Source organism: Aspergillus oryzae, chromosome 7 (genome assembly GCF_000184455.2).
Source record: "Aspergillus oryzae RIB40 DNA, chromosome 7".
NCBI classification, from domain to species: domain Eukaryota; kingdom Fungi; phylum Ascomycota; class Eurotiomycetes; order Eurotiales; family Aspergillaceae; genus Aspergillus; species Aspergillus oryzae.
Window position 1 is genome coordinate 898,674 of NC_036441.1, and position 24,085 is coordinate 922,758.

Genomic DNA, 24,085 nt, shown 5'->3' on the forward strand with positions numbered 1-24,085 from the left:
GGTGGGATTCTGACCACTTGGAGGGCTGAGAAAAAGCAATCTTTTACTTAAGAGCTGAGACGGAGTGTTCACGTGCCACCTAGGGGTGACTTCCGAATCAAGCAAGCGCTGACTACCGCCCTGGAATCTGAAAGTTCAGCTCCAGCCCTGATTAAGATCAACGTGATCAAACTATGCAATGAACAGCTGAACAGCAACCGCTACTATAGCGGCAAGTATCATTCACTTTGCTAAATAGAGTCTTTTGTACAACTCAGATGCAAATAGTAACCAGAACGCCCCCCGAATGTCTATCATGAATGTTGAATCTTGGCGTCGTGTCACCATCATTATGCCAACCCAAAACTCAAGCAACTAAACATGTGTTGAAAAAATGTATCTCGCAGGCCATAATAATAAACAATCAAACATGGGTATCATATCTCTAGTCAGTCTCCTCCACAGGACCGCAAGTGCAGAACAGGTTTTGGTCACCGTAAGCTGTGAAAGTTCAGGTTAGCTTTGCTTCTGATCAAATAAGGTAGTAAATTAAAGGAAAACTTACCATCATCCACCCGAGTCACTGAAGGCCAGAACTTCTTCTCCACAAGGTACGGCAAGGGGTAAGCGGCCGTCTCCCGGGTGTACGGGCGGTTCCACTCGTTGGACAAAAGATCGCGCTGAGTGTGAGGAGCCATCTTCAGCACGTTGCCCTCACGTGGCTGCGCGCCGCTCTCCACCTCGGCAATCTCCTGCCGAATGGAGATCAGAGCATCGCAAAATCGATCCAGCTCCGCCTTGCTCTCCGACTCGGTGGGTTCGATCATGAGGGTGTTGGACACGGGCCAGGACATGGTCGGGGCATGGAAGCCATAATCCTGGAGACGCTTGGCAATATCGATGGCCTCAACGCCGCAGGTCTCCTTAAACTTGCGGACATCGAGGATGAACTCGTGGGCGCAGCGGCCGTTCTCATTGGTGTACAGGATAGGGTAGTGTTCCTTCAGACGGGAGAGAATGTAGTTGGCGTTGAGCAGGGTGATCTTTGTCGCATGGGTAAGACCCTTGGCACCCATCATGTTGATGTAGTTGAAGGTGATGGGCAGGATGCTGGCGCTACCCCAAGGAGCAGCGCTGATCGGGGGCGAGGAGGATTCCGTACGCTTAGACTGAAGGTATTCGCTGGCCGGGTGAGACGGCAGGAAGGGGCGCAGGTGCTCTGCAACACCGATAGGACCAACACCAGGACCACCGCCACCGTGAGGGATACAGAAGGTCTTGTGCAGGTTAAGATGGCAGACATCCGCACCGATCTCGCCAGGAGAGCAGAGACCAATCTGGGCGTTCATGTTGGCGCCATCCATGTAGACCTGTCCACCATGCTGGTGCACGATCTCGCAGGCCTCCTTGACACCAGGCTCGTACACACCAAAAGTGCTAGGATAGGTGATCATAACAGCGGCCAGCTCATCCTTGTGCTTCTCACACTTAGCCTTGAGATCTTCAAGATCCAAATTGCTGGTCTTGGTGTCACACTTAATGGTAACAACCTTCATGCCAGCCATGGCGGCACTGGCGGGGTTTGTGCCATGAGCAGACACGGGAATCAGACAGATGTTGCGCTTGGACTCGCCTTGAGCCTCCAGATACTTCTTGATGACACGCAGACCCGCAAACTCACCCTGGGCGCCAGAGTTAGGCTGGACAGTGACTTCAGCCATACCGGTGATGTCGGCAAGTTGCTGTTCCAGATCATCGATCATCTGGGTGTAACCCTTCGCGACATCTGCGGGCAAGAAGGGGTGCATCTGAGAGAACTCAGGCCAAGAGATAGGGATCATCTCGGTGGTTGCGTTGAGCTTCATAGTGCAAGAGCCCAGAGGGATCATAGAGTGAGCCAGAGACAGGTCCTTGGACTCCAGATGGCGGATATACCGGAGCATTTCCGTCTCCGAGTGGTGGGTGTTGAATACCGGGTGAGTCAGATATTCGGAAGTCCGCTCAAGGCTGGCCGGAAGAGGGGAGATACCAAGCTCCCCATCGATGGACACTTCTCCCTTGGAAGCATGGGTAGCAAACACCTGCAAAATGGACTTGACTTCGTCCCGGCCGCTAGTCTCATCAAGAGAGATACCAACCTTGGTAGAGTTCACGCGGCGGAGGAATATAGACTGTTCCCGGGCAGCTGCAACAATGGCGTCCGCCTCTTGGCTGGTGGGCAACTCTACAGTAACGGTGTCGAAAATCGCACCGCCATCGGCGACGTTAGTCTTGATCGGAACGTTATAGCCCAAAGCAGCAAGCTTCGCCTGCAAGGTCGAAGTCATGGACATGATGCGTTGAGCAATAGATTTCAGGCCAGTCGGGCCGTGGTAAACAGCATACATGGCGCTCATGTTGGCGAGAAGGGCCTGTGCAGTGCAGATGTTGCTAGTGGCTTTCTCACGGCGGATATGCTGCTCTCGGGTCTGCAGAGCCAATCTCAAAGCACGATTGCCGAGACGATCTTTGGAGACACCCACAACACGGCCAGGAACCTTACGCTTGTACTTGTCTACACAAGCGAAGAATGCTGCGTGTGGACCACCGTATCCCATAGGAACACCGAATCTCTGGGCATTACCGAACGCAATATCAGCTCCAAACTCTCCGGGTGCCTTCAAAACGGTCAAAGCCATCAAGTCGGTGGCGACGCTGAAGGTACCGCCAGCGCCATGAATATTGTCGCTCAAGGCCTGGAAGTCATAGATGCCACCCTCAGTGTCCGGATATTGAGCAAGCACACCAATAAGATTGTCGCCTTGTTCTTTCACCAACTTGAAATCATCCGCCAGAATGTCACCGATAACCAGGTTGATGCCGAAACCCTCGGCGCGCGACCGCATCACGGCGATTGTCTGAGGGTGGCAAAGATGCGAAACAACGTAAGCCTTACCGGGCTTCTTCTGTTTTGAAGCAGGCATAGTAGCGAAAGACATGGTCATCGCCTCGGCAGCAGCGGTAGCTTCGTCCAGAACGGAGGCATTGGCGAATGGCAAGCCCGTCAAGTCGGCAGTCAATGTTTGGAAGTTCAGGAGTGATTCCAGACGACCCTGGCTGATCTCGGGCTGGTAGGGGGTGTAGCTTGTGTACCATGCGGGGTTCTCCAGCACATTGCGGAGGATCACAGGAGGCACAATTGTACCGTAATAACCAGTTCCGATGTAGGTTTTGCCAGAAACATCAATTTGCTTCCGGTAGACATCCAAGAGCTTCAGCATATCGGTCTCTCCAAGACCACCGCCCACATTATCCCGGTACAGATTCGTTTTAGCGTGAGGATCAGTAACCTTCAAGTCCTTCTTGGACAGAATGTCTGCGGGAAGCACCTGCTTTACGAATTCGTCGAGAGACGCCACTGGGGGGTCAAGAGTGGCCAGCATTTCCTTCGCGGCATCTGGCGAAGGACCGATATGACGTCTGGGGAAGGTGTCGAGGGGTTGAAAGAGGTCGCGGGGGTGAGGGTCGCCATGGTCAGCTACTGAGCTTGTGTAGACCGGTCGCCGCGACGGCTGCTGTGTAGCTGTGTGCAGGGCGCGATGGGTGGCGCGGAAGGGAGAGGATGGAGTAGCTTTGCGGAGTGCAATGGGGGAAGGAGCAGAGCGCAAGCGAGTCCGAAGAGCAAGCTGGCGAGTGCCACGAAGGGCGCACCAGGATGCAGCCATGGTGATAATGTGAAGAGGCCAACGGACTGCGGTGTTCAATGGTTTGGCTAAGCCAAGGGATAGAAGTATGTTCTGATCTAGTAAATCCCCGGCGATAGCTCAACACATGAGATAGTCAGGAAGTTGGATAGGGTAGGGGGGAGGAATACAATTGAAACGAACAGGAAGACAAGATTTAAAAAAGAAAAGAATGAAAGAAGACTCTTAGGGAAAAACTTATCGCCAAAGTCATACAATCTATGGATTCCTTCGGCCGGCAAGAAAACCGCGGGCGATACGGATAATCACGGGAAACTGTCGATAACCCGATAACGCTGCTGCCCGAGCCAATGATAACCTGGGGTTACTCTGCGGTCCCTTGCAAAGTCGCCCCGCACACGCGCCCGTAAACCGCGCTTGGCTTCTCCGCGAGCGATAAGAGATTATTTTCCCGCGGGAAAGTCTTAGCTTATGATCTTGGTCCAGACGCGGGGTCGGAGATTTCTGGAATTTTTCTACCTCAAATAGCGATATTATACTATTTTTCAAGACTGAAGAATTAATTGAATTACGTTTGATCGACCTGAACCAGTCAATACAATATCGATACCGCTTCAGTTGCTAACATAGGCAGTCGAGTCTCCCAAAAAGTTATGCAGTACTTAGACCCTCCACAGGTTCTTTCCGATCCGATGTGAACCAAGCTCGGGAAGCACAGTCGGGCTATTTATACATGCTATGACTAACGAGTGACAGTAACACCACATGGACGGTCTGGAACCGCCATCGCAATTCGTGTTATGCGGGGTTTTACAGCCATTTACTTTGTGCGACAGATTTTATCTCTTTGAAAAACTCAACATAGAACAAAGCATATTGTCGGTAATGGAACACAACATCGCTCAGTGCCTCTGTATATTTATTATCGGCTAAATATCCTACTCGTTGAGAAATGTACAGAAATAACAAAGGATGGTTACCGGAAGAGAAAAGAGAAACCAGTGTAGTGCGATAGATTTATATCGTATACCGAAACTCTGGAGACCCCTCGATGACACGCTCCCCCCGGTCCGCTTCTCTGTTCGACCGGCGGAACCACAAGCTCATCGCGGCCACAATGACTAACATGAGGAGATTGCATCTACACGCCGCTTAGTAACTCGATGCAATGAAAGCTTGACTTGATAAAGGACCAGCACTTACGCAATAGTCGTCCACATGCCCGGTCGGTATCCAGGTGCATCCTGAGACCTAAAGACCAAGCTACTCACAATTCCTCCGATGCCACCAAATCCCACCAATGTAGCACTAGAAAATGCACGGGTCCATTGACCACGGACATTGTTCGCTTGATATGCCATACAAGCTGGGATGTTGGAGTTGGCACCGGCCACAGCGAAGAATACGCCCACGTACCGCGCAGCATTGCCTTTCGCAAAGCCCATAATGGGAAGTCCAATAATACAGAGTAAAGCGTTGAAGACGACGATTGCTCCTCGTAGGCGATATTTATCACCAATCCAGGCGGTTGCGTACATCACGATTCCGGCGAACACATAGGGTGGCGCAATTAAACATTGTGCGGCAGCGGTACTAAACCCCATACCCCGTTCAAGGATGATCGGGAGGAAATATGCGATGGCATACGTGACGGTCGTAGTGCAGCTGTTTCATGTTAGAGGATCGCTAAGAGAACACAATGCATTCGGCACGCCTTACAAGAATATCATTGCAAACCCCCAGATCTTCAGGTCGAGGGCAGGTGACAGGAAGCGCTTGAGAGAGAAGGGCTCCACGTCTCCATCAGAACGATCCCGGTTGATACGGCGGACGATGAACGCGCATTCTTTCTCATTAAGAAACCTCCAAGACTTGTGCGCCTTATCAGGGAAGTCAACCAGAAAGGTGATGGTCAGGATGCCAATCACCCCTGTGATCTGCTGGAATTAGCAACTGGGGTCGCCCAGGGAAAAAGCGTACATACCACGCCTTCCATGATAAATATCCATCTCCAGCCTTCCAGATCCTGAAGCCCGCCCATCTGCATCAGCCCAAAAGCAAGAATACCAGACAATGCTGATGCTACGCAACCGATTAAGTAGAAGACCGAGAACCGTTTTTGCACGTCAACTAACCCTGTCAGTGCTTAGGAGTAAATCGTATCGTAGGTTTACACTTACACCGAGTGTACCAGCTTGACAAAAGATATACACAACCGGGGAAGTAGCCTATATCGAATCAGATTAGTCTTATGTTACTTCGGGTTCCATAGTGATGATAACCAGGAGACAGCGCCGGATTTGGGGAAAGTACCTGCTTCAAGTATACCCAGCAGTGCACGCGTCGCGACCATATGCTTCCAATTCTTTGCAAATCCCATGCCCTTTAAACAATATCAATAGATTGTTCGACGGCATACTGTCACAAACCAGCGCGCTGAGCGACTCACAACTAGAATTGCCCCCCAAAGAATAACAATGGTTCCCAAGAAGTAGGTAGGACCTATCTTCCGTGTTATAACTGTCATGGGTGGCTGGAAGATCACATAAGGAACGAAGAAGATGAGGACCATGACGGACTATTGATGTCAGCCACAGATTCAAAATGTACGATGAGGATCTTGAGACATACATATCGGGTTCCAATTGTCAAACCCAGGTCCTTGGTCATGCTATGGGCGATCAATCAACGGATGAATCATCCATTTGAGGCGATGCCTACTGCACCAGGGAAACTTACCCCGCGACAGCAGCCATGCTCAGATTTGTCCTGTCCATGAGGGACACACAATATGCTAAACCCGTAATGGTGACAAGACGTCTATCCACCCGGTGGATAATCTTACGCTGCTCTGCATATGTGTATTCTTCATCGTAGTCAACATCGTTCAGGGCAGGTTGATTGACGTCTTCAATCCTGGTGTCTGCACCGGGATCCTTTTCGCTGCTTGAATATGACATGGTTGAATAATTGCTCGCTCCTAAAGTGCGTTCTGGGGGCAAAGGAGGGAGGAGTTGTGGGGGTGTCGAGAGGAAGAGGGGCACCAGGGACAACCGCACAGATGTAGGATTATATAGAGGCGGTCTGGTGTGTTTGTCTCATATACGCTATTCAGTTAAACTTTTGACCACAATTGCCTCTTCAGTGTGTAACTCGTTCGTCGCACAACATAGGACTGTGAAGACCCATTGAAGAATGCGCTATAGACGCCATCTTTCGTGCCACCAGGCTGAAGGCAACAGAGAACCAGATAACCGACTCGAAATCACCATATTACCTCGGCCTTGGGAGACTGATCGCTATCTCAATTGGAAGATGGTGACCTCCCCACATTTTCCCCAGCTTTTTGTGTTTGAGAAAGTGGAGTGAAAAAGATGCGGGGGTGTAGAGCGATTGACATCAGGACTCCCTTGGCAGCTTGGCGTATGACATCCAGCTGCCCTCATTCGCTCTGGGATCAGACACTTTGCTGGAACTTCCGGAGTCGCCGCGCCAGCAGTCGACATCTCGGAGACATCCTAAACCATCTTGTTTTCTGAGTCTTGCTCTTTGTTCTCTGGATCGCATGGTTCTTCCGCTACCAGAACTCTGGTACTTCTTTTCACCGGGTCATTCACCCAAAAGCCCGTATAATCCCGCGTGGTTAAGGATTGTGGCTTGAGGCGGGCCAATCCCAGGCCAACGCCCAGATAGGTTCGAGACTGGACTATCTCGGAATTAAAAATCCAAAGCGAGGGTCCCGTATGCGCGGATTAACTCCGCGCGCTGGTCCAAAGAACAAAATCTCGGAGCATTTTAGACTTCTAGCTTGCGTCTCGCGGAAACTCTCGCACAGATCATAACTCGTCGAGCTTAGATCATGCAGTTAACATAGAGTGAATAAACACTAGAGAAGATAGTACTCGAGCGCCCTCCTTGTTGTTCTTAGCCATCGCCATAGGCCTTCCAGCCCGTCTTAGGATGGCGCGAATTGATTGGGAGGAAGCTAGTCTGTCTCAGGTGAACAGCGAGCTGTCAAATGAAAACATTCTTTGTGGGGAAAATTGTACGTTCATTCTTGTCTTCACCGTATTTGGCTCCTTAGGGTTTCGTTAGTGGAGGCCAGTAAAGGCCCTAAGAATCTGAACTAAATTCCTAACCCGGATTCTTCGTATACAAATCTCTACTGTGGAATTCGCGTGTCTGACTGAGACTTTGATCGGGGAAGAGAACTCGATATTGAATCCATCAACTTGCTCTGGGTATCTATGCAACTCTGTGAAAGCTTTACCATCTGTAGCTGCAAATTGCAAAGTATAGCTGATGAACCCCGGGTGGCGTCCTGCTACCAACAAGCTACAGCGCCAGACAACCGCAATCCTTACTACCGATACGAGAATCTGCTAGATAGGCTTTTCTTGCCACATATGGAGTACATCGTGACAATAGTGGTATGATGTAGCTGTGGCGAGAAAGTACTCAAAGCGGGGCAGTGGATGTCAGGCACATCGTAAGGTTTGATAAAGACTAGCGTCTCTTGATCCCAGGTAGAACCCCTCACTTAATGCGGCATGCAGGGATTCTAAGCTTACTGCCTCAGTGGGTGACAGGGTTCTGCAATAAAGTGCCTCGGCTAAACCTTGCTATATAGATCAATACATGTAACTATTGGTTCTCTAATAAGTAAGGTTCCAGGTCAGCTGTCCTTTGAATTGGGATTGTTTCACTCCATTAGTTAGCCTGTTCAACACAGTCGACAGGCATAATTCATCATATTCAAGTTCATTATCAGAGCAATGCTTGAAGATCGGGCATTAGTAGCTCTGGTCACCTATCTACCTGGGGATACTGTTGATATAGTCAATGCCATCCGCTCGGTAAGTGTCGGTCTCGATATAGCTTCCATCCTTGGGTAGGCGGAACACGAAGTTCGATGTTTCCTGGGAATACTGTGGCCATTGGGGAATATTTGCAACTGCGTATGTTAGGTTTCTACCTATATCCAATTTTTCAATGATAATAAGGCACATACCGTTATGTCCATTGGGGTCTAAATCGACAACAAATGAAGTCCACATTCGAGCAGCCAGGTTACCAAGCTCAAGGCGGGCGGGATCGTCTCCCAGTGCTGTAATATTCTGGACCGGATTGGCGAACACAAAGGGAATCTAAATTCCTGTCAGTGCTATTCTGAAATTTAGATGTTAAGCACTCACCTCTGCAAAGTGACCCACCCCAATAGTGCTGGATGTATTCAAAGCGGGTACGTCCCATCTATAAGAGTAAACCTCATTTCTATACTTAACCATATTTTGCGCGAGGAGGCGCCTCGGTCCGACCATGGTAAGGTCGCCTGCCATCGACTCATATCGCTTATACATGAGTCCCAGATTTGGCCATGTCGTATTCCCCCATCCATATGGGCATCCCAGGGCAGGGTCATTTGGATAGAATGTAAGCAGTTTGGTGGCTTGCTCACGATTAAGAACCCAACGTTTTGAGGCTATTGTTGTCAATAAGTATCTAAGCCAGAGGTTGTTTATACTCACATATAAGCTGCTCGATACACTCTTCATCTGTATCCGTCCCTGTCGTGCCGAAACTAGTTCCCTCGTCTGTGTTTGTTCCCAGGAGGATAGGGACTTTGGCCATTTTTCCTTGCGTAATGCTTATCTGGGGATACTCCTTGATATATGTACCATCGATCGCTGCGAACCATTCCAGTCCTTCATATGCGGCATCGTATATTGTTTCGTAAGGTGCATCTCGTAGGCATTGAAGTGTGTCCGATGAAGAAGAACAGCTTTATCTCATTAGCCGAGTGCCGAGAAACATCAAAGATAATCATACCCTGTTTTGTTCGAGATGCGATCGTACATTGGCTGGTACCACTCTGTCCCATTCCAGGGAGGCCCATTGGCATTTCCAGATTCCATGATAGCTGTTGAATTAGAAACTGGCCCATCAATCAAAATGGGGTGAAGCCCACCTGCTCGGAAAAGACCTTCATTATCCCCGTCATTAGCGATCAAGTGCGCCCCGACGCTATAGGCACCCCTACTATTATCAGTACCAGTAACCTATATTGATATCCACTCGTTTCTTACGCAGATTCCCCCCAGATCGTGACCTTATCCGGATCTCCACCAAACGCCTCGATGTTCTGTTTCACCCACCGCATAGCATTCCGCTGATCTCGAAGCGCCAGGTTGTTATTCCCAGAGGCCTAAGAACGTCAAACCCGGTCGCACAACCAAGTAGAGGACCAATGACTGTTAAAAAAACTTACCCGAACCTCCTCAGAATCCAAAAGACCAAAAGCTGCCAGACGGTAATTGATTGAAACTCCCAAAACAGGTTTATCGTTCAACGCACCCTGGCGAACAATGTAACTCATATTGTATCTGCCAGACGAACCTAATAAGCACCTCAACAGGTTTTCAACATGTAGTACCTTACCTTGGATCCGCCGTTGCGCCCTGTTGCCATCCACCTCCGAAAATCCATAACATGACCGGGAGCAGCTGGGTCTCATTAGGATGTAGCTTAGGTCTGATAATGTTCAGATTATGGCAATCTTCATTGAGTTGTATTAAGCCCATATCGACCAGTTTGGTCTCGTCGGACCCATATCCGGGGCATTCATAGCCGTATTCTGTAGCATTGTAAAGTACTGCTTCTTGAGATATGTTCAAGTCATCCATAGAGGCCGTGTATGCCCCAGAGTCGCTGTCATCGGCAGTATAGCTTGTCTTCAGGGATGACGGGGTAAACCGGACGGGCTTATCTGCGTATTTGATGCCGAGGAATAACTCCTGGTCGAATTCGGGCAGAGAACGACCGACGAATACGGTTTCTGTCTGCGCATTATTCGACTTTATGGTAGCCACGGGTGGCGATGGGCTTCCATCGGCTCGAGTAGCCTTTGATGAACCTGGAAGAGCAGAAACAGACACCCCAAGGGTGAGAGCTACCCATAACAGCTTCTGGTAATGGCAAGCCATTATTCCATGGATAAGGTAAGATAATTGGCTTTAAATAAAGCAAGGGGTCCCCAAGGTATATATGATATACCACGACCGCCATTGCCACAGCTATATTGAAGTGAATTTCTCCGAGTGGTCCATCATATCGACTGTTTGTGGGGCCTGAATTTCAGAGCTGGTCAATATTGAACGATTATTCAACAGTCTATGCTTGACTAAATCTCCTAAATCAGCCAAGAAAAACGATTGGATTGACTAGTTCATTGGACATGACAATACTCTCAATGGGATGCCATGGAAAGTGGATTCTCTGATTGAAATGCATATACAATTCCACTAATAAGAAATTGCACTTTCTGTAAAGTCTCAGTAGCTTACCTTCAATCTGCATCGAACATTCCACCAATTAGAACTGCGACCATCTCACTACCCCACGGGCGATCAATCCCCTCACTATTTTAGTCTGCTCCGCTGACTGTTAGTGTAACGCTAACCCTCAGCTTTCAGAACTCCTATAGTAGGATCACATATTGGATTCTAATTATATACCGAATTCCTTATTCCTCTTAAGCTTTCTAGCTCACTACCGGAGCACTCGCTATACATAGATGTCTGCCACAGGATATCTTTCACCTCACCTTTGCCTTTCAATAGTCACTACAAGACAACTACAATCATACCGCATCCCTAATATGTCGCAAAATCTAGTTGACCTCTTAACTATATATTCATTTTCCCGTCATATATCATTAGCCCAGTCTCCTTGCCAGCCCTGTCAAAGTTCTCAGCAGTGAGGCATACTTCACATACGGAAACATCAGCTATGTCTACAGTTACGCTTTCTCCCACCTTCAGCGCTCCTAATCTATGACCAGTGCACAGACATAGTAAGATTGAATTGAGGAAGGGGCACCTCACATCATATGTGGACCAGGCAGCAAGCAACCCCGAGTATGATTTCACAAGCAGGAACCATGCTCAGAGTATGCAACTTCCCTTCAACACTCCTCCTCTCCACCTTGATCTACTCTACTCCCGGATCGGCCTCACCACTATAAGTCACTACTCAGAAACAACGATCTACCAATTTTTCCAGGTATCTCTCAAAGAGAAACCCGAAGGGAGGAGTCGAAAAGCAGATTCCCATCTACTTCACATACAACTACGAAGCCTCCGAGCCACAAATCAAGACAAATGGAGTGTGAAACCCTATACCAAAGATATCGAAAACTCACCCTCGACACGTCCCTACCAACGGCGTCTACCACGTACTCCCGCGTCGGTTCTTTAAAGAATATCTTTCACAACACTACTGTAACGAACTCGAATGAGGGTAGTCCGATATGTCTCAAGTGCGGAGGTCCAGTACATCTAGACGAGAACTTGTGCCCATCTGTAGCCTTCCTTGAAGGCTATATGTACGCTGTATGGTTTTGTGTTCCTTATGACTATATCCAGTACACTGATATTTTGGTAGCAACGGCAGCACCAGCATGAGCCAAGGAACGGCGATAATGATGGCGTCGCGAAAAAGAAGAAGAGGAGGAGACCGAAGATGGTAATTGTATCCCTCGGTGTACTTGGTATCTGGGTTCTTTACAACTACTAATTCTCCTGATAAATTGGACAGCTTTACCAAATGTACCGCCCTACGCCCCCTGAGCCACAACTCCTTATTCAGACCAAGAACGCCAGAAAACGAAGACGTCGTCGCGCTAGGCGGCGTTTGATGAATGTATGAGCAATGCTTTGCTGAAGATGCTGTGGATCTGAGTTAGCTGACCTGTTTCTATTAGGAACAAATCAGAAAAGAGAAAAAGAGACAGGAGTGGATAATCAGAGAGGCAAAAACCAGAGAGGAGACAATAACCAGAGAGTCAAGACCGCAAGAGGAGGAAGAACAGGCACGTCTCATGAGCCTAGGATATGCACCGACTCGCGTATATCAGTCTGAGGCATATATGTTTATCAATTGTTGACTAGACATAATGGTTGCTTTACGTTTATGCTAGTACTATTATAGCGTGAGTTCAGTTCCCACTGATTGCAGAGCTGTGGGTACACGTTTGAGACATCGCAGTTCCACAGGGCAAACTTTTACGTGACTTGAAACTGTGTTATTAGTTTTCACGTGTTAAACTCTGGGATATAATCAAACGCCGTTCGATTCGAGAGAGATTCTGCAAAAGAGATCCACATGGTATCAGGGACTCGGGCTTCTTGTTAGGGCATGTTTTGGCTTTTGCCTATTAATAGGGGTACGCGCTCGTTTTTCTGGAATACTCTAACGAAACCTTGATGTAACCCAACCGACGATGTTTTGGATGTCCGATACACTATTGATTTGGAAAAACTTTGTTCAATAATTGGGATTTCTCCCTTTCTCTTTCGCTGCTGCTTCATTTGTCACAAGTCACTCATACGTAGGACTATCTTACTACCGAGGTATTACGGAAGAGAAACAAAATCAAAAGTGTGACGAAAAGAAACAGAAGAATGTTCATTCTGTGTAATCTATGTCCTAGAATAGCTCGTAGTGTCGTACAGTATCTATTACTTTCTCTACACAATATGTCTCTGGTCCGCCTCCTGCTGTCCATGGAATATCGAGACTTCAGTGGTCACTCCGATGCTCTTATTCCCCGGGCTACCCGGTTCCGTCGACTGCACCGGGCCACTTGGGGGTATATTAGTCTCCGAGCTCATCATCTCGTAGTCGTCATAACCGTGCTTGGACCAAGATAGCAGGCGCTTACTGTCTCTAGCCCTAGACTTTATCCCGGATGTAGGCTTCGATTGGCTTTTCATATTAGACCGGTTGCGCGTCGAGAGCGTGTACTCGGTCAGATGAGTGAATATGTTCCCAAAGACAGGCTTCAGGGCCGGCACAGACAGCGCAATCAAGGTGCCTGCAATCTCAGCATTCTCAATGACCATCATGGGATCGTAGGCCCAACTACCGTCATCAGCCCATTGGCCCACTGCGACAAAGTAAACGCGGACAGCGGAAATGACAATGACACTGTTGCACTCTTGTTAGATGTGGTGGGGATATAGTGGGAATCAATAAACCTTACAGGACACCTGGAAACATAACGAGAGAGAGTTGGGCCTTCCTCTTCATGGAGACATGGAGTTCCTTGATAAGGATGGTCGGGATAATAAACATGAGCACGTCGCAAGTCAATGAAACACCGGAGTTGACTGAATAGACCAGACCCCAAGTGAGACAATTGTAGCTGATTGGCTCTTCCTGCCAGGGGTAAGGCCATAGTCCGGTTACAGGTCGACAGTGGAATATTATTAGAAACAGCTGAGGAAGATACGCGGCGAATAGGAAGCCGGCTGCAATCTTGATCGCGAGGTGTAGTTTGCTGGAGCGTGCAGCCAGGCGGTGGTAAAACGCCAAACCCGATAGTCGACAAAAGAACAGAGCAGTGGTGTAGAGAACGTGCGCAACGAAATCCAGAACCTCAGTCTGACGCACCGTGGGCATCGCCAGAACATACTGGATGTAATCCATATGGCGACCACTTCCCAAATCAATCAAAACGAGAGACAGAACAACAAAGGAGATATATATCATCTATTTCAGGACTAAAAGTCAGTTCCAGTTCCATCGTCATATCTAAGGATCAGTTCAGGGAAATCATACCATAGTGAGAATAGCCAGAACATCGTCGAGACCGAGTTTCTTGACAAGCCATATCCGTGCGTAGAGACGCACTATCATGATCACCCCGGTGAAGCACACCAGAAATATGATGCCCACAATGGCCGGGCAATCGCGCGACTCGGCGAGGTACTCGAGCGACATCCCAGAAGGGATCCTCCCCGCGGCATCCGCGAGGAGAATGTCATCGGGAATGCCCATGGAGAACGATCCACAGAAGGCAGGATTGGGCCTCACTCAGCGGGACGTGCGTGCCATCTTAAAGGCAGGCATGTTGTGTCTACCCAACAAAGGCGGACAGAGTTGTTTCATGGTGAAAAAAGGACGCAAACACTAATGAGGAAAAAAATTGACTCCGTCATAAAACTCTAACCAGGTTCTGACAATGGCTCGCATTGCCCAGAAATGGGCCATTCGTCAAATCAGCTCTTAGCGATGCCCTGCAAAGTCTTGTTGCGGTGGATACCAGTGATATCGAGTGAGATCCGCAGAGTACCGAAGCCGTGGGCTTGACAGTCGGTAGAGGCGCATCGTATGGGCTGATGGTGGAGGTGCTGCCTTGTTCAGCGGGTACTCTGATTGCTAATAGACTTTAGTTCTTTCAATTCATGGATTCATAAAGAACGCTGACGTTGCATTGGAAAATTTTGCAGTGGAGATAAGGAGACCAACGACATTTGTCTCTTTTCTTCCCCTGAAGTTAATTTCATTCAAGTTCGACGATGGTTGCTTTGGCTAACCTGCAGGATGAACCCAAAATACGATCAAGTTACAGGGGTATCACGGTACTGCCACACATGACCGACTAGCCCGATTTGATCAGATCGAGATCCTCGATCTCAAAACGACATTGTAAAACGTTCCGAGTCCAACGACAACAATAACCACCACCCCGATCCAAGAGTGGGGATGTTCCCACCCTGGTTCGGTTGTTAGTGCCGCTCGTTTCTCTGCTCTGGTTCGCTCTCATTGCTGCCACTATCAAACTATTGATTGCAAAGGTGGAGCTAATTTGTCAATTTCCACGACGACCTTCTCAGATGAGTATATGAACGTGGAGTTCCGGAACAGACCTAAAAACGCTCCGTCCCCTGCATTGCTTAGCCCCTCGCGTGGGATCGACTCCTGATCAAAAAGGTCGATCTTCCCCTGTTTAAGGTGGTTGTTTCTACCAAACACCATTTTTCCATCTCGGTGCAACCATCATGGTCTCGAAAGTGTTCGGTCGACTTTTGACCACCGGCCTTGTATTGGCAAACTCTGTTTCCGCCAGCACCGAGGCAGCCCATGACGATAGTTTAGTTGCATCTCAGGTTGTGACAAATCCCTATGAATATGATTTCCCTACCTTGGGAGCCACAGGAGCCTCGCTCTTCCCCATGCGTTTGTGCAATGGCTTCAAGCTAGAGGAAGCCAGCATCGACGCCATTCAGGAGCAACTCGGTGCTGGAAATCTCACTAGCGTTGAACTCCTGCAATGCTACCTGGAGCGCATTCACCAGACCCAGCCTTATTTGAAGTAGGTTTTCCTCATCTGCGTGTATTTAATATGCCTTCCTACTGACGTCACCACCAGTGCGATTTTGCAAGTCAACCCGGATGCTTTCAAGATAGCGAAAGCCCTTGATGAGGAACGCGCGCAGGGAAAGAGCCGCGGCCCGCTCCACGGTATCCCGTTCATCGTCAAGGATAACATTGCTAGCAAGGATCGTTTGGAAACCACTGCGGGCAGCTGGGCACTTCTGGGCTCTGTCGTGCCCCGTGATTCCTATGTTGTCCACGGCCTTCGTAAAGCCGGTGCTCTTCTCCTGGGCAAGGCTGCCCTGAGTGAGTGGGCCGACATGCGTTCCAACAACTACTCTGAGGGTTTCTCGGCCCGTGGAGGCCAATGCCGCAGCGCGTACAACCTCACTGTCAACCCTGGTGGCAGCAGCTCCGGGTCTGGCGTTGGCGTTGGTGCCAATCTGATTCCCTTCGCCTTGGGAACGGAGACCGACGGCAGTGTCATCAACCCCGCTCAGAGAAACTCGGTCGTCGGTATCAAGCCTACTGTCGGTTTGACCTCCCGTGCTGGCGTTATTCCCGAATCTCTACACCAGGACACCGTTGGTACCTTTGGCAAGACAGTGCGTGACGCAGTCTATGCTCTTGACGCCATCTACGGTATTGATGCTCGCGATAACTACACGCTTGCCCAAAAGGGAAAGACCCCCGAGGGCGGCTATGCGCAGTTCCTCACCAACAAGACCGCCCTCAAAGGCGCCACATTCGGTATTCCCTGGAAATCCTTCTGGGCCCTTGGTGATGAGGACCAAATCTCTCAGCTCCTTGAGCTGGTCGACCTGATCAAGCAGGCCGGTGCCACCGTGATCAACGGCACTGAATTGCCCCATTACAAGACCATCGTCTCCCCCGACGGCTTCAACTGGGACTACGGCTCTACTCGCGGATACGCCAACGAATCCGAATACAGCTACATCAAGGTCGACTTCTATAACAACCTCAAGGACTATCTGTCTGAGGTTGAGAACACCAAGGTCAAGTCTGTCGAAGACCTCGTCCAGTACTATCAAGACAACTACGGCTCCGAAGGCGGATACCCAAGCATCCACCCCGCCTTCGGCTCCGGCCAGGACGGTCTGATCGCTTCCCTCGAAAGCAAGGGTATCATGGACGAGACCTACTACCAGGCGCTCGAGTTCTGCCAGCGTACCACACGCGAGGAAGGAATCGACGCGGCCCTGAAGTACAAGAACAGAACCCTGGACGGCCTCCTCGTGCCTCCAGATGTTGCGCAGAGCATCCAGGTCGCCGCTCAGGCCGGGTACCCCGTGATTACCGTTCCGGCTGGCGTTGGCAAGGAGTCTGGCATGCCTTTCGGACTGGCGATCATGAACACTGCTTTCTCGGAGCCCACCTTGATCAAGTATGCCAGTGCTATTGAGGATATGCAGAAGTCGACTGGAACTAAGTACCAGCGCTCTCTTCCTGAGTGGCGTGGCTATTTGACTCGCAACCTCCCTGTGATTATGTAAATAGATCAAGACACTAGGTGCCGGATGGCAACACCGTTATATCTGCTTTGTTAGAGCATACACATCATGTAATATTTAGTTAGACTTCTTATAGATTATGTATGTCTTAATACATAATATTTACTGTTTATTTGCTCCTTCTTGTCTTTTTCTGTCTCTGTCCAGAGATTCGAAATGTAAGCCCTGTGATTCACACACAAACTCCGAAGTCACGGCAGCGCAGTATGCAGGCACCAAGGATTCAACCCTTCATATGACCATGTATGTATCTCCAACAACATCGAAAGAAGAGAAATCTATCCATTCAGATCCCTAATCAAGGACTTATAAGGCTAATACCTCGACACGTCCCTCCCAAAGATATTATTCAATAGCCACCGAAACGCAATCCGCAACTTATTCCTCCAACTCATACTCATGGTCAAATATGCCGAATTCCACACAAACCACGCCATCCGTCCCGTCAAATACTTAGGCGGTTTATCATCCTCGGTAGGGAACTGCATCAACGCATTGGCATCTCCAATATACGCCAGGGTGCCCATATTATGGAAAGAGAACGGTTGGGATGTTTGAAGATCGCCCTTGTTCAGCCTGGTAGCAAGCCACTTCGCTTCCTGGGTCGTCGCCTGCGCTGTCGCGGGCGGCGCACCGGTTTCCGGCATGGCGTTGTCACCGAGAGCGAAGACGTCCTGATAAACGGCGATTTTGCCGTCGGCGTTTTCGAGCTGGACGCGGAGTTGTCCGTCGACGAGGAGGGCACCCACTTTTGGTGCCTTTTTGATGTGCCATGTTGTGTCTTTTGTGAGTTCTGGGGGCGGGTGGGTGCCGTCTTTCAGCAGGGTTGATGCGGTGGGGAATGTTTCCACATCTTGGAGAGCTTTATTCACGAACTTGTTCATTGCGTTTCCGGTTACCCAGACGCACATCCCGATGCCTACTTCGCCTTCTTCTTTGGTAGTGATTGTAAGGCAGCGTTTAGGGTCCATTTCGTAAGGAGGTTCGGCCCCTGGCTCGCCCCAGCGTAGTCCTTCTACGTGGTGCGAGGTCTTGATGTCGATACCCTCTTTCTTCATGGTCTCCATGGCGTACTTTGATAGGGACTCGTCGAACATAGATAGCACCTTCGGTGCTACATCGTAAAGGGTAATACGGGGGAGATCTTTCAGGGCTGGATATAGTATCGTCATATCCTTGTAAATGAAGTCACGAAGCGATGCCGCTAGCTCAGTTCCTGTCGGTCCAGCACCAACAATAGCGAAATGTAGCAGCCATTTCCGCATCTCCGGAGTCGTGGTCGGTAGCACCGCCAATTCAAAGCATTCTCGTACCCGACGTCTCACGCGTCGCGCGTCACCAATATCCTTGAAGAACATGGCATTATGCCTCACTCCAGGGGTGTTGAAAGTTTTGCTGACTGCACCAACGGCGATGACTAATTTGTCATAGGGAACCTCGAAAAAATCCCCCTTCTCCCATTTGCGCGCCTCTTGCATGGGCCTCATTGAGGTCGTATCCGGGCCTTCTTCGGACTCTCTTTCATTCTCGTGGGTCCGCGGCGTCTCTGTAACGCCACTCGTGACCACGGTTGACTCACAGAGAACAGTCTTCTTTTCCAGGTTGACAGCCCGTGCAGCGGCCTGGATGAAATCGACTTTAGCGTGAGGATCCCGAACTGGCTCCACGATGTTTGAGAAATCCAACGACCCGCCAGCAGCGTCAGTCAGGAGAGGTGTGAAGACAAAGTATGAACGAGGGGATATGATGACTGGCGAAAACGACTTTGACGACAGTTTTCGGGAGAGGGTATACCCTCCCCAACCGGATCCAAGTATGACCACTCTTTCCTTCCCCCTGTCGGATTCAGGAATTGCAGCCGAATGATCAGCCTGCGTAGCCAGACATCTTTTACACTGTACAAAGCTCGACTGACTCACGGGGTATGTACTTGATAGCAAAGGCCTTGATATCCGTCCGAGACGGACGGGACTATTCACAAACACCGACCTCATCTCCAGTATATTATTTTAGGAACCAGCCTCTCCGGGTGGAGTTGCAGACACTGACATATTGATCGAAGAGCTTTTTATGTAGTTGTTTAAGGTTCGACGATCGAAAGCAAAACCACAATGAGTCTTTGGTTCTGAACACATGATGACCTCATCTCCTCGGTGCATGGAAACAAAAAGTTAGGGCGGTGGAAGGAATCGGAAGCACATCAATGTCCACTTCAACGACGATAACCTCAAGATTCCTCGAGGCTTCGAGGCTTCTATCCTGCTTCCATCTCACCGAAGGTAGTTAATTGATCCACCGACGAAGAAGGGAAGGGGGCACTGACTCACGGAGAGCTTCTGCGCCCGAATCCCTCCGAAGAGCTCCGCAATAGCGCACGTGCTAGCATAAGTCTGATAGTTTTCGGGAGATCTAGGCATTTCACACAGCCTCCTAGAAAGGAACAAGCTTCTCTGGTGGAACCAAACATTCGTGAAGAATTCCTCCCGCAGAGTTCTTTACTCTGGACCAGATCGGAGAGGGCATCGAGATGCCCGCGGAACCCGACGGGTGCGGATCGTCGAGATCCCGAGTTCCTGAAGTCAGTCATCCGGATCCACATGGGAATTTGGGCGATAAGACTGCAGAATTCCGAAGTGTGAGTGGAAGGGCATGTGAGATGAAATAGATGGGAGACAGAGACAGAATTTGAGGGAAGGAAGTAACTGCCATGTGACGGTAACATCAATACAGGAAGTTAGTATGCACTAATCTCATAATATACATCATATCTATACTAAAACGTATCTCTTTCTTTTATAAACTCATCGATATGCCTCGTCCCGCCTCAAGGATATACTTCTTTTACCCAAAGAACGAACCGTTCCTCTAGTAGAGATAGGTAGTAAGCTTCCAGCCAGTTCTGTATCAACACTTCTCCGGGACTTTGTCCCACTGAGGACATTGTCCAATCCTAATGCTGTCCTCGGCCTTGGCTCTTCGATCATGGACCGTCCACGGGGTTTCTTCTTCCTATGAAACATCCACCGGCGGGCCCGCCGGAAGGCTTCCTGGCATCCATCGCCGATATCGTCCACGGTCAGGGCAAGGAGAATAAGTGGGATAGAAATGGCAACCCCAATGCCGAATGTGTATTCTGCGACGTATGAGAGGGGGAGTTGCTCCGATCCGTCTGCATTATGAGGGAACTCTTCAAGATTCATTGTAAAAAAGGTTGCGATGAATGACAGGGGAAGAAAGACAGTTGTTACGATAGTAAATACCATCATAATCTTGCCCTGGCGGGTTGTGCCAGCAGCTTGGTCGCGGGCGAATCGGGCCTCAAAAGCGTTTGCGTGCTTTTGCTTTAGATCTAGCAAATCCGTGATGGATGAATATATACGCTCCGCTTGCTTATCCATCCGCTCGATGTCCTTAAGGTGCATGTCGATATTGCGCTGCTGTTCCTTGAATCGCCTCTTGATGTCGTACTGCGATCGATGCTGTACTTGATAAATTCCAAAGATGATGTCTTGGAGGTCAAGTAGAACATTCTGCTGGTGTTCCAGAACGGTGCGAATCATATTGAGTTCGTCACGGATATCCTTAGCCTCAGCGAGAAGGTCGATCTCCTGTCCGATATCGAGGAGATTATCCACGAAGAGAGGTACTTCATCTTCGTCTTCTTCAAACTGTTTGTCACCGTCACGGTTGGTGACATCCTTTTTTGTCTGCGAGTTCCGAGCGAAACGACTCAACTTGCGATGGTTCTTGAGCCAGTCCGAGGCCTGGGCTGATGCGCGGTTAAACTTATTAAAAAGCACTGTCTCGCGGTCCGTTGCGATGCCAATTGACGACTCGAACATGTCCAAGAATTGGTACTCATCGTCACCCATACGGTGGCGGTCAAAGACACCCGAGCAGCGATTAGTTATGATGCTGGCCAAATCATACACAGAACGGACTGGTTCTCGAGTCTTAGAGTTTATGTCCTCGATGATACCGTCCAGGACGTTTAGCGGGTCGTTTTTGGGTTGTTCCCATCGTTGTGCGAAGCAAGTGACGATCAAATCCGTGCCCATAATCCACATCCACAGTTGGTCCACCATGAAGATTTTCGGTTCCGTTCCGTATCGCTCTCGTCCTTGCCCCATGGTCTGATAGCGATACACCACCTGATCCTGATCTCGGGTCTGAGTATCGATGTTAGGGTAGAAAAACTGATCCAGGGTCCGTCGGACATGAAGCGAAGCCGTGGAAGATGCCAGGTGCGCGCGGATAAGCATCTCATCTCGTGTAGGGGAGCGAGTGAATCCAGGTTGAAAATTAAGCGTCTCAGCTCGTTGTATTGCTTCTTGCATCTTCAGTCTTCTTTCAGCAGTTTCAAAGTGAAGATATGGCATGAACACGCACACATTACTGGTGGTAGAATGCCCGTTGTCTTTGCAAAGGGAGAGCGGATGTCGATGTTGTTCGTCATTCTTCGACTTTTGCATCGATTCACCCTTGGATTTACCACGTTTAGTGTGGTTCTTCGCTTTTTTCCCGTGGGAGCTATTCGAGGTATCGTCAGAGTCGGCCCGTTCGGACTTTCCTCCCTGTGTCTTCTGCTTTTTTGCTTTGTTGCTACCGCCGTTTGCTGGACTTTTTGGCGGCTCTTGGAGACGTCCATTGATGACAATCTGAGGGAGCTTGTTCTCAACCTTCTCCTCTGGACTTTCTTCATTTTCTTCATGAAACCGTTGCTTTCGTTGCGTGCGTTGACACATCGGTCGCATAAAGTGGGAATGCGTTCTTTGGCCTCGATGCTGGTAGTGGAATGACCTCTCGAGGCCCTTGAAGCTTTCGATGTCGTGCGCGCCCTCCTCGATGAAATTCTTAGTGAGCAGACCCTCGACCCAAGCCATGTTGTTTGCGGGAAGATGGATCCACCTGAAGTCGGTAACTTTACTATCCATAGGAACAGTAGTAAAAGCTTGTTTGTGTGGATTTTCGGGGTCTCGCCCATAGAGTAAGTTGAAAACCGAGGTTTTTCTCACTCTGTTCTCGTTGCGAAAGTTTCCAAAGTCGACAACTGTCGCCTCGAAACCTTCGCAAGCGCCCCGCGCATCCGGCGAAAGTGCATCTACGTTATTGAATGGTGCCAACAGCAACACAATATCCTTGCGCTTGAACTGTGCTGCTCGCAAGAATGGCGTACATCCAAAGTTATCACGGATCCTCCGCTTCAAATCCGGATACTCCAGGAGACATTTGACGACCTCGGTGTGTCCTGCCTGGGCTGCCAGATGTAGTGGTGTGACACCATTCAATAATTGACTATTGATCTTGGCCCCAGCGTGCAATAAGATGCGCACAATCTCCTTAGCGCCCTTATCGCACGCATTATGCAGCGGAGTCCAGCCGCCATCACTTCTGGAGTCAATATCCGCACCATGTCGGAGTAGAAGATGCACAATATTATCCCAATCGTGAGCGATTGCGATATGGAGTGCGCTTTTATTTCTGAACTCGATCGCATTCACGTTTGCAATTGGCCCATGTGGTCTTGTCAAAAGTAACTCTGCGAAGCGCAACTTCCCTGTCGCACAGGCCCAGTGCAGTGGAGTCCGGCCCAACTCATCCTGGCCGGCTTCACCATCGATCTCGCAAACTGTCTTTAACAAAAGTGCAATCACATCTTCACCCCAGTTGCAGTGCTTATCTGCTGCCAGGTTATGCAGCACATTCCTCTTTCTGTGATCTTTCGCGTTGACGTTGGCGCCTCGTGCGATCAGGAGTTGCAGCACATGCCAGTGGTTCTTCCAGGCAGCTGTCATCAACGCCGTCCGACCATCCTTATCCGTCGTCTCTAGAGGTGCACCATAATCCAATAGCAGCTGCACTATTCGGACGTGATTCCGCTCAACGGCGCGCAATAGCGGCGATGGACGATTATTCGCAGCGAGTGGAGAGGGTTGACTATTCCCATCCTTCAGATTCATACATAATAAGTCCAGCAAATACTGCGTTGCGGCAATGCAACCGCGCTCGCAGCTTCGCATAAGCCCAACTCGCAGAAAGTTGTCGCTGTACTGGCCATTTTCGTGGGCCAATTCAATAATGCGCCTCAGAGCCTCGACGCTGTCATTCTCAGCCGCTCGTAATAAACGTGGCTCCAGGCGGTCACCGCTGTCACTAGCAATACTAGATCGTGACCTGGACATGGTCAGGGCTTTAAGTGGATGCTGCTACCGCATTCTATCGGTCGGTGCAGTTTTTGACAAGACTGAACGCGCATCGAAGCTGAGGCGGAGGAAATCGCGATTCTGACAACAAAAATTGCGGTAAAGTGTGTGATTAGCGTAATTACCACACGGGAAACCAATACGAAGTCGATCATTTAAGCATTGGCCCGGACGTGAGGTAGTTCATTTAGCTGCAGGTTTTGAGGCCGATCCGCGATAACGGCCACTATTCTGCCATGATCTGAGCGATTCCTTTTTTTTTTCTCTACCTCCTTTTCCCCACCTCCTCACGCCGCCTAGATACCTGTATTATATGTAGGTGTCCTTGACAAATTGGTGATGGGGAGAAGATGCGCGTCATTTTCCTTTACAGCAGTTGCTGTGCTCTCGTCCTCAAGAGCCGCCCTTCCGCACTAAACAAAGTGGCTGGTTTAGCGCGGGTCGCTGACAGAATAACCTGTTTGGTGAGGAGACAACTTTCGATCGGCAAATTAGCAGTATTTCTCTGTATCGTACGGATTGACATAGA

At 49.5% G+C, this 24,085-nt stretch overlaps 9 protein-coding genes across 9 annotated transcripts; 1 reads left to right on the forward strand and 8 right to left on the reverse strand.

Moving 5' to 3' along the window:
- Window positions 1-424: 424 nt before the first annotated feature.
- On the reverse strand, window positions 425-3,683 carry AO090011000351 (glycine decarboxylase subunit P; the record flags this gene model as incomplete). The annotated part of the gene is made up of 2 exons (XM_001825947.1): window positions 425-480; window positions 545-3,683. 2 exons carry the CDS (start codon window positions 3,681-3,683, stop codon window positions 425-427), a joined length of 3,195 nt encoding a protein of 1,064 aa, XP_001825999.1.
- Window positions 3,684-4,679: 996 nt separating this feature from the next.
- Window positions 4,680-6,622, reverse strand: AO090011000352 (putative phthalate transporter; the record flags this gene model as incomplete). The annotated part of the gene is made up of 9 exons (XM_001825948.3): window positions 4,680-4,803; window positions 4,866-5,327; window positions 5,382-5,599; window positions 5,647-5,792; window positions 5,843-5,890; window positions 5,976-6,045; window positions 6,112-6,240; window positions 6,294-6,333; window positions 6,402-6,622. 9 exons carry the CDS (start codon window positions 6,620-6,622, stop codon window positions 4,680-4,682), a joined length of 1,458 nt encoding a protein of 485 aa, XP_001826000.1.
- Window positions 6,623-8,476: 1,854 nt separating this feature from the next.
- AO090011000353 (uncharacterized protein) lies at window positions 8,477-9,382 on the reverse strand (the record flags this gene model as incomplete). The annotated part of the gene is made up of 4 exons (XM_023232904.1): window positions 8,477-8,809; window positions 8,858-9,144; window positions 9,191-9,283; window positions 9,358-9,382. 4 exons carry the CDS (start codon window positions 9,380-9,382, stop codon window positions 8,477-8,479), a joined length of 738 nt encoding a protein of 245 aa, XP_023093465.1.
- Window positions 9,383-9,475: 93 nt separating this feature from the next.
- On the reverse strand, window positions 9,476-10,038 carry AO090011000354 (uncharacterized protein; the record flags this gene model as incomplete). Its single annotated transcript, XM_023232905.1, has 3 exons — window positions 9,476-9,698; window positions 9,749-9,867; window positions 9,931-10,038. 3 exons carry the CDS (start codon window positions 10,036-10,038, stop codon window positions 9,476-9,478), a joined length of 450 nt encoding a protein of 149 aa, XP_023093466.1.
- A 58-nt stretch (window positions 10,039-10,096) lies between these two features.
- AO090011000355 (uncharacterized protein) lies at window positions 10,097-10,645 on the reverse strand (the record flags this gene model as incomplete). Its single annotated transcript, XM_023232906.1, has 1 exon — window positions 10,097-10,645. The coding sequence occupies one exon, from the start codon at window positions 10,643-10,645 to the stop codon at window positions 10,097-10,099; it is 549 nt and encodes a 182-aa protein (XP_023093467.1).
- A 2,544-nt stretch (window positions 10,646-13,189) lies between these two features.
- Window positions 13,190-14,501, reverse strand: AO090011000356 (uncharacterized protein; the record flags this gene model as incomplete). Its single annotated transcript, XM_001825952.1, has 3 exons — window positions 13,190-13,649; window positions 13,705-14,213; window positions 14,283-14,501. The coding sequence occupies 3 exons, from the start codon at window positions 14,499-14,501 to the stop codon at window positions 13,190-13,192; spliced, it is 1,188 nt and encodes a 395-aa protein (XP_001826004.1).
- Window positions 14,502-15,505: 1,004 nt separating this feature from the next.
- On the forward strand, window positions 15,506-17,335 carry AO090011000357 (amidase family protein; the record flags this gene model as incomplete). The annotated part of the gene is made up of 2 exons (XM_001825953.3): window positions 15,506-15,819; window positions 15,877-17,335. The coding sequence occupies 2 exons, from the start codon at window positions 15,506-15,508 to the stop codon at window positions 17,333-17,335; spliced, it is 1,773 nt and encodes a 590-aa protein (XP_001826005.1).
- Window positions 17,336-17,667: 332 nt separating this feature from the next.
- Window positions 17,668-19,347, reverse strand: AO090011000358 (putative pyridine nucleotide-disulfide oxidoreductase; the record flags this gene model as incomplete). Its single annotated transcript, XM_001825955.3, has 1 exon — window positions 17,668-19,347. One exon carries the CDS (start codon window positions 19,345-19,347, stop codon window positions 17,668-17,670), a length of 1,680 nt encoding a protein of 559 aa, XP_001826007.3.
- An 807-nt stretch (window positions 19,348-20,154) lies between these two features.
- AO090011000359 (ankyrin repeat protein) lies at window positions 20,155-23,535 on the reverse strand (the record flags this gene model as incomplete). The annotated part of the gene is made up of 1 exon (XM_023232908.1): window positions 20,155-23,535. The coding sequence occupies one exon, from the start codon at window positions 23,533-23,535 to the stop codon at window positions 20,155-20,157; it is 3,381 nt and encodes a 1,126-aa protein (XP_023093468.1).
- Between the last annotated feature and the right edge of the window lie 550 nt (window positions 23,536-24,085).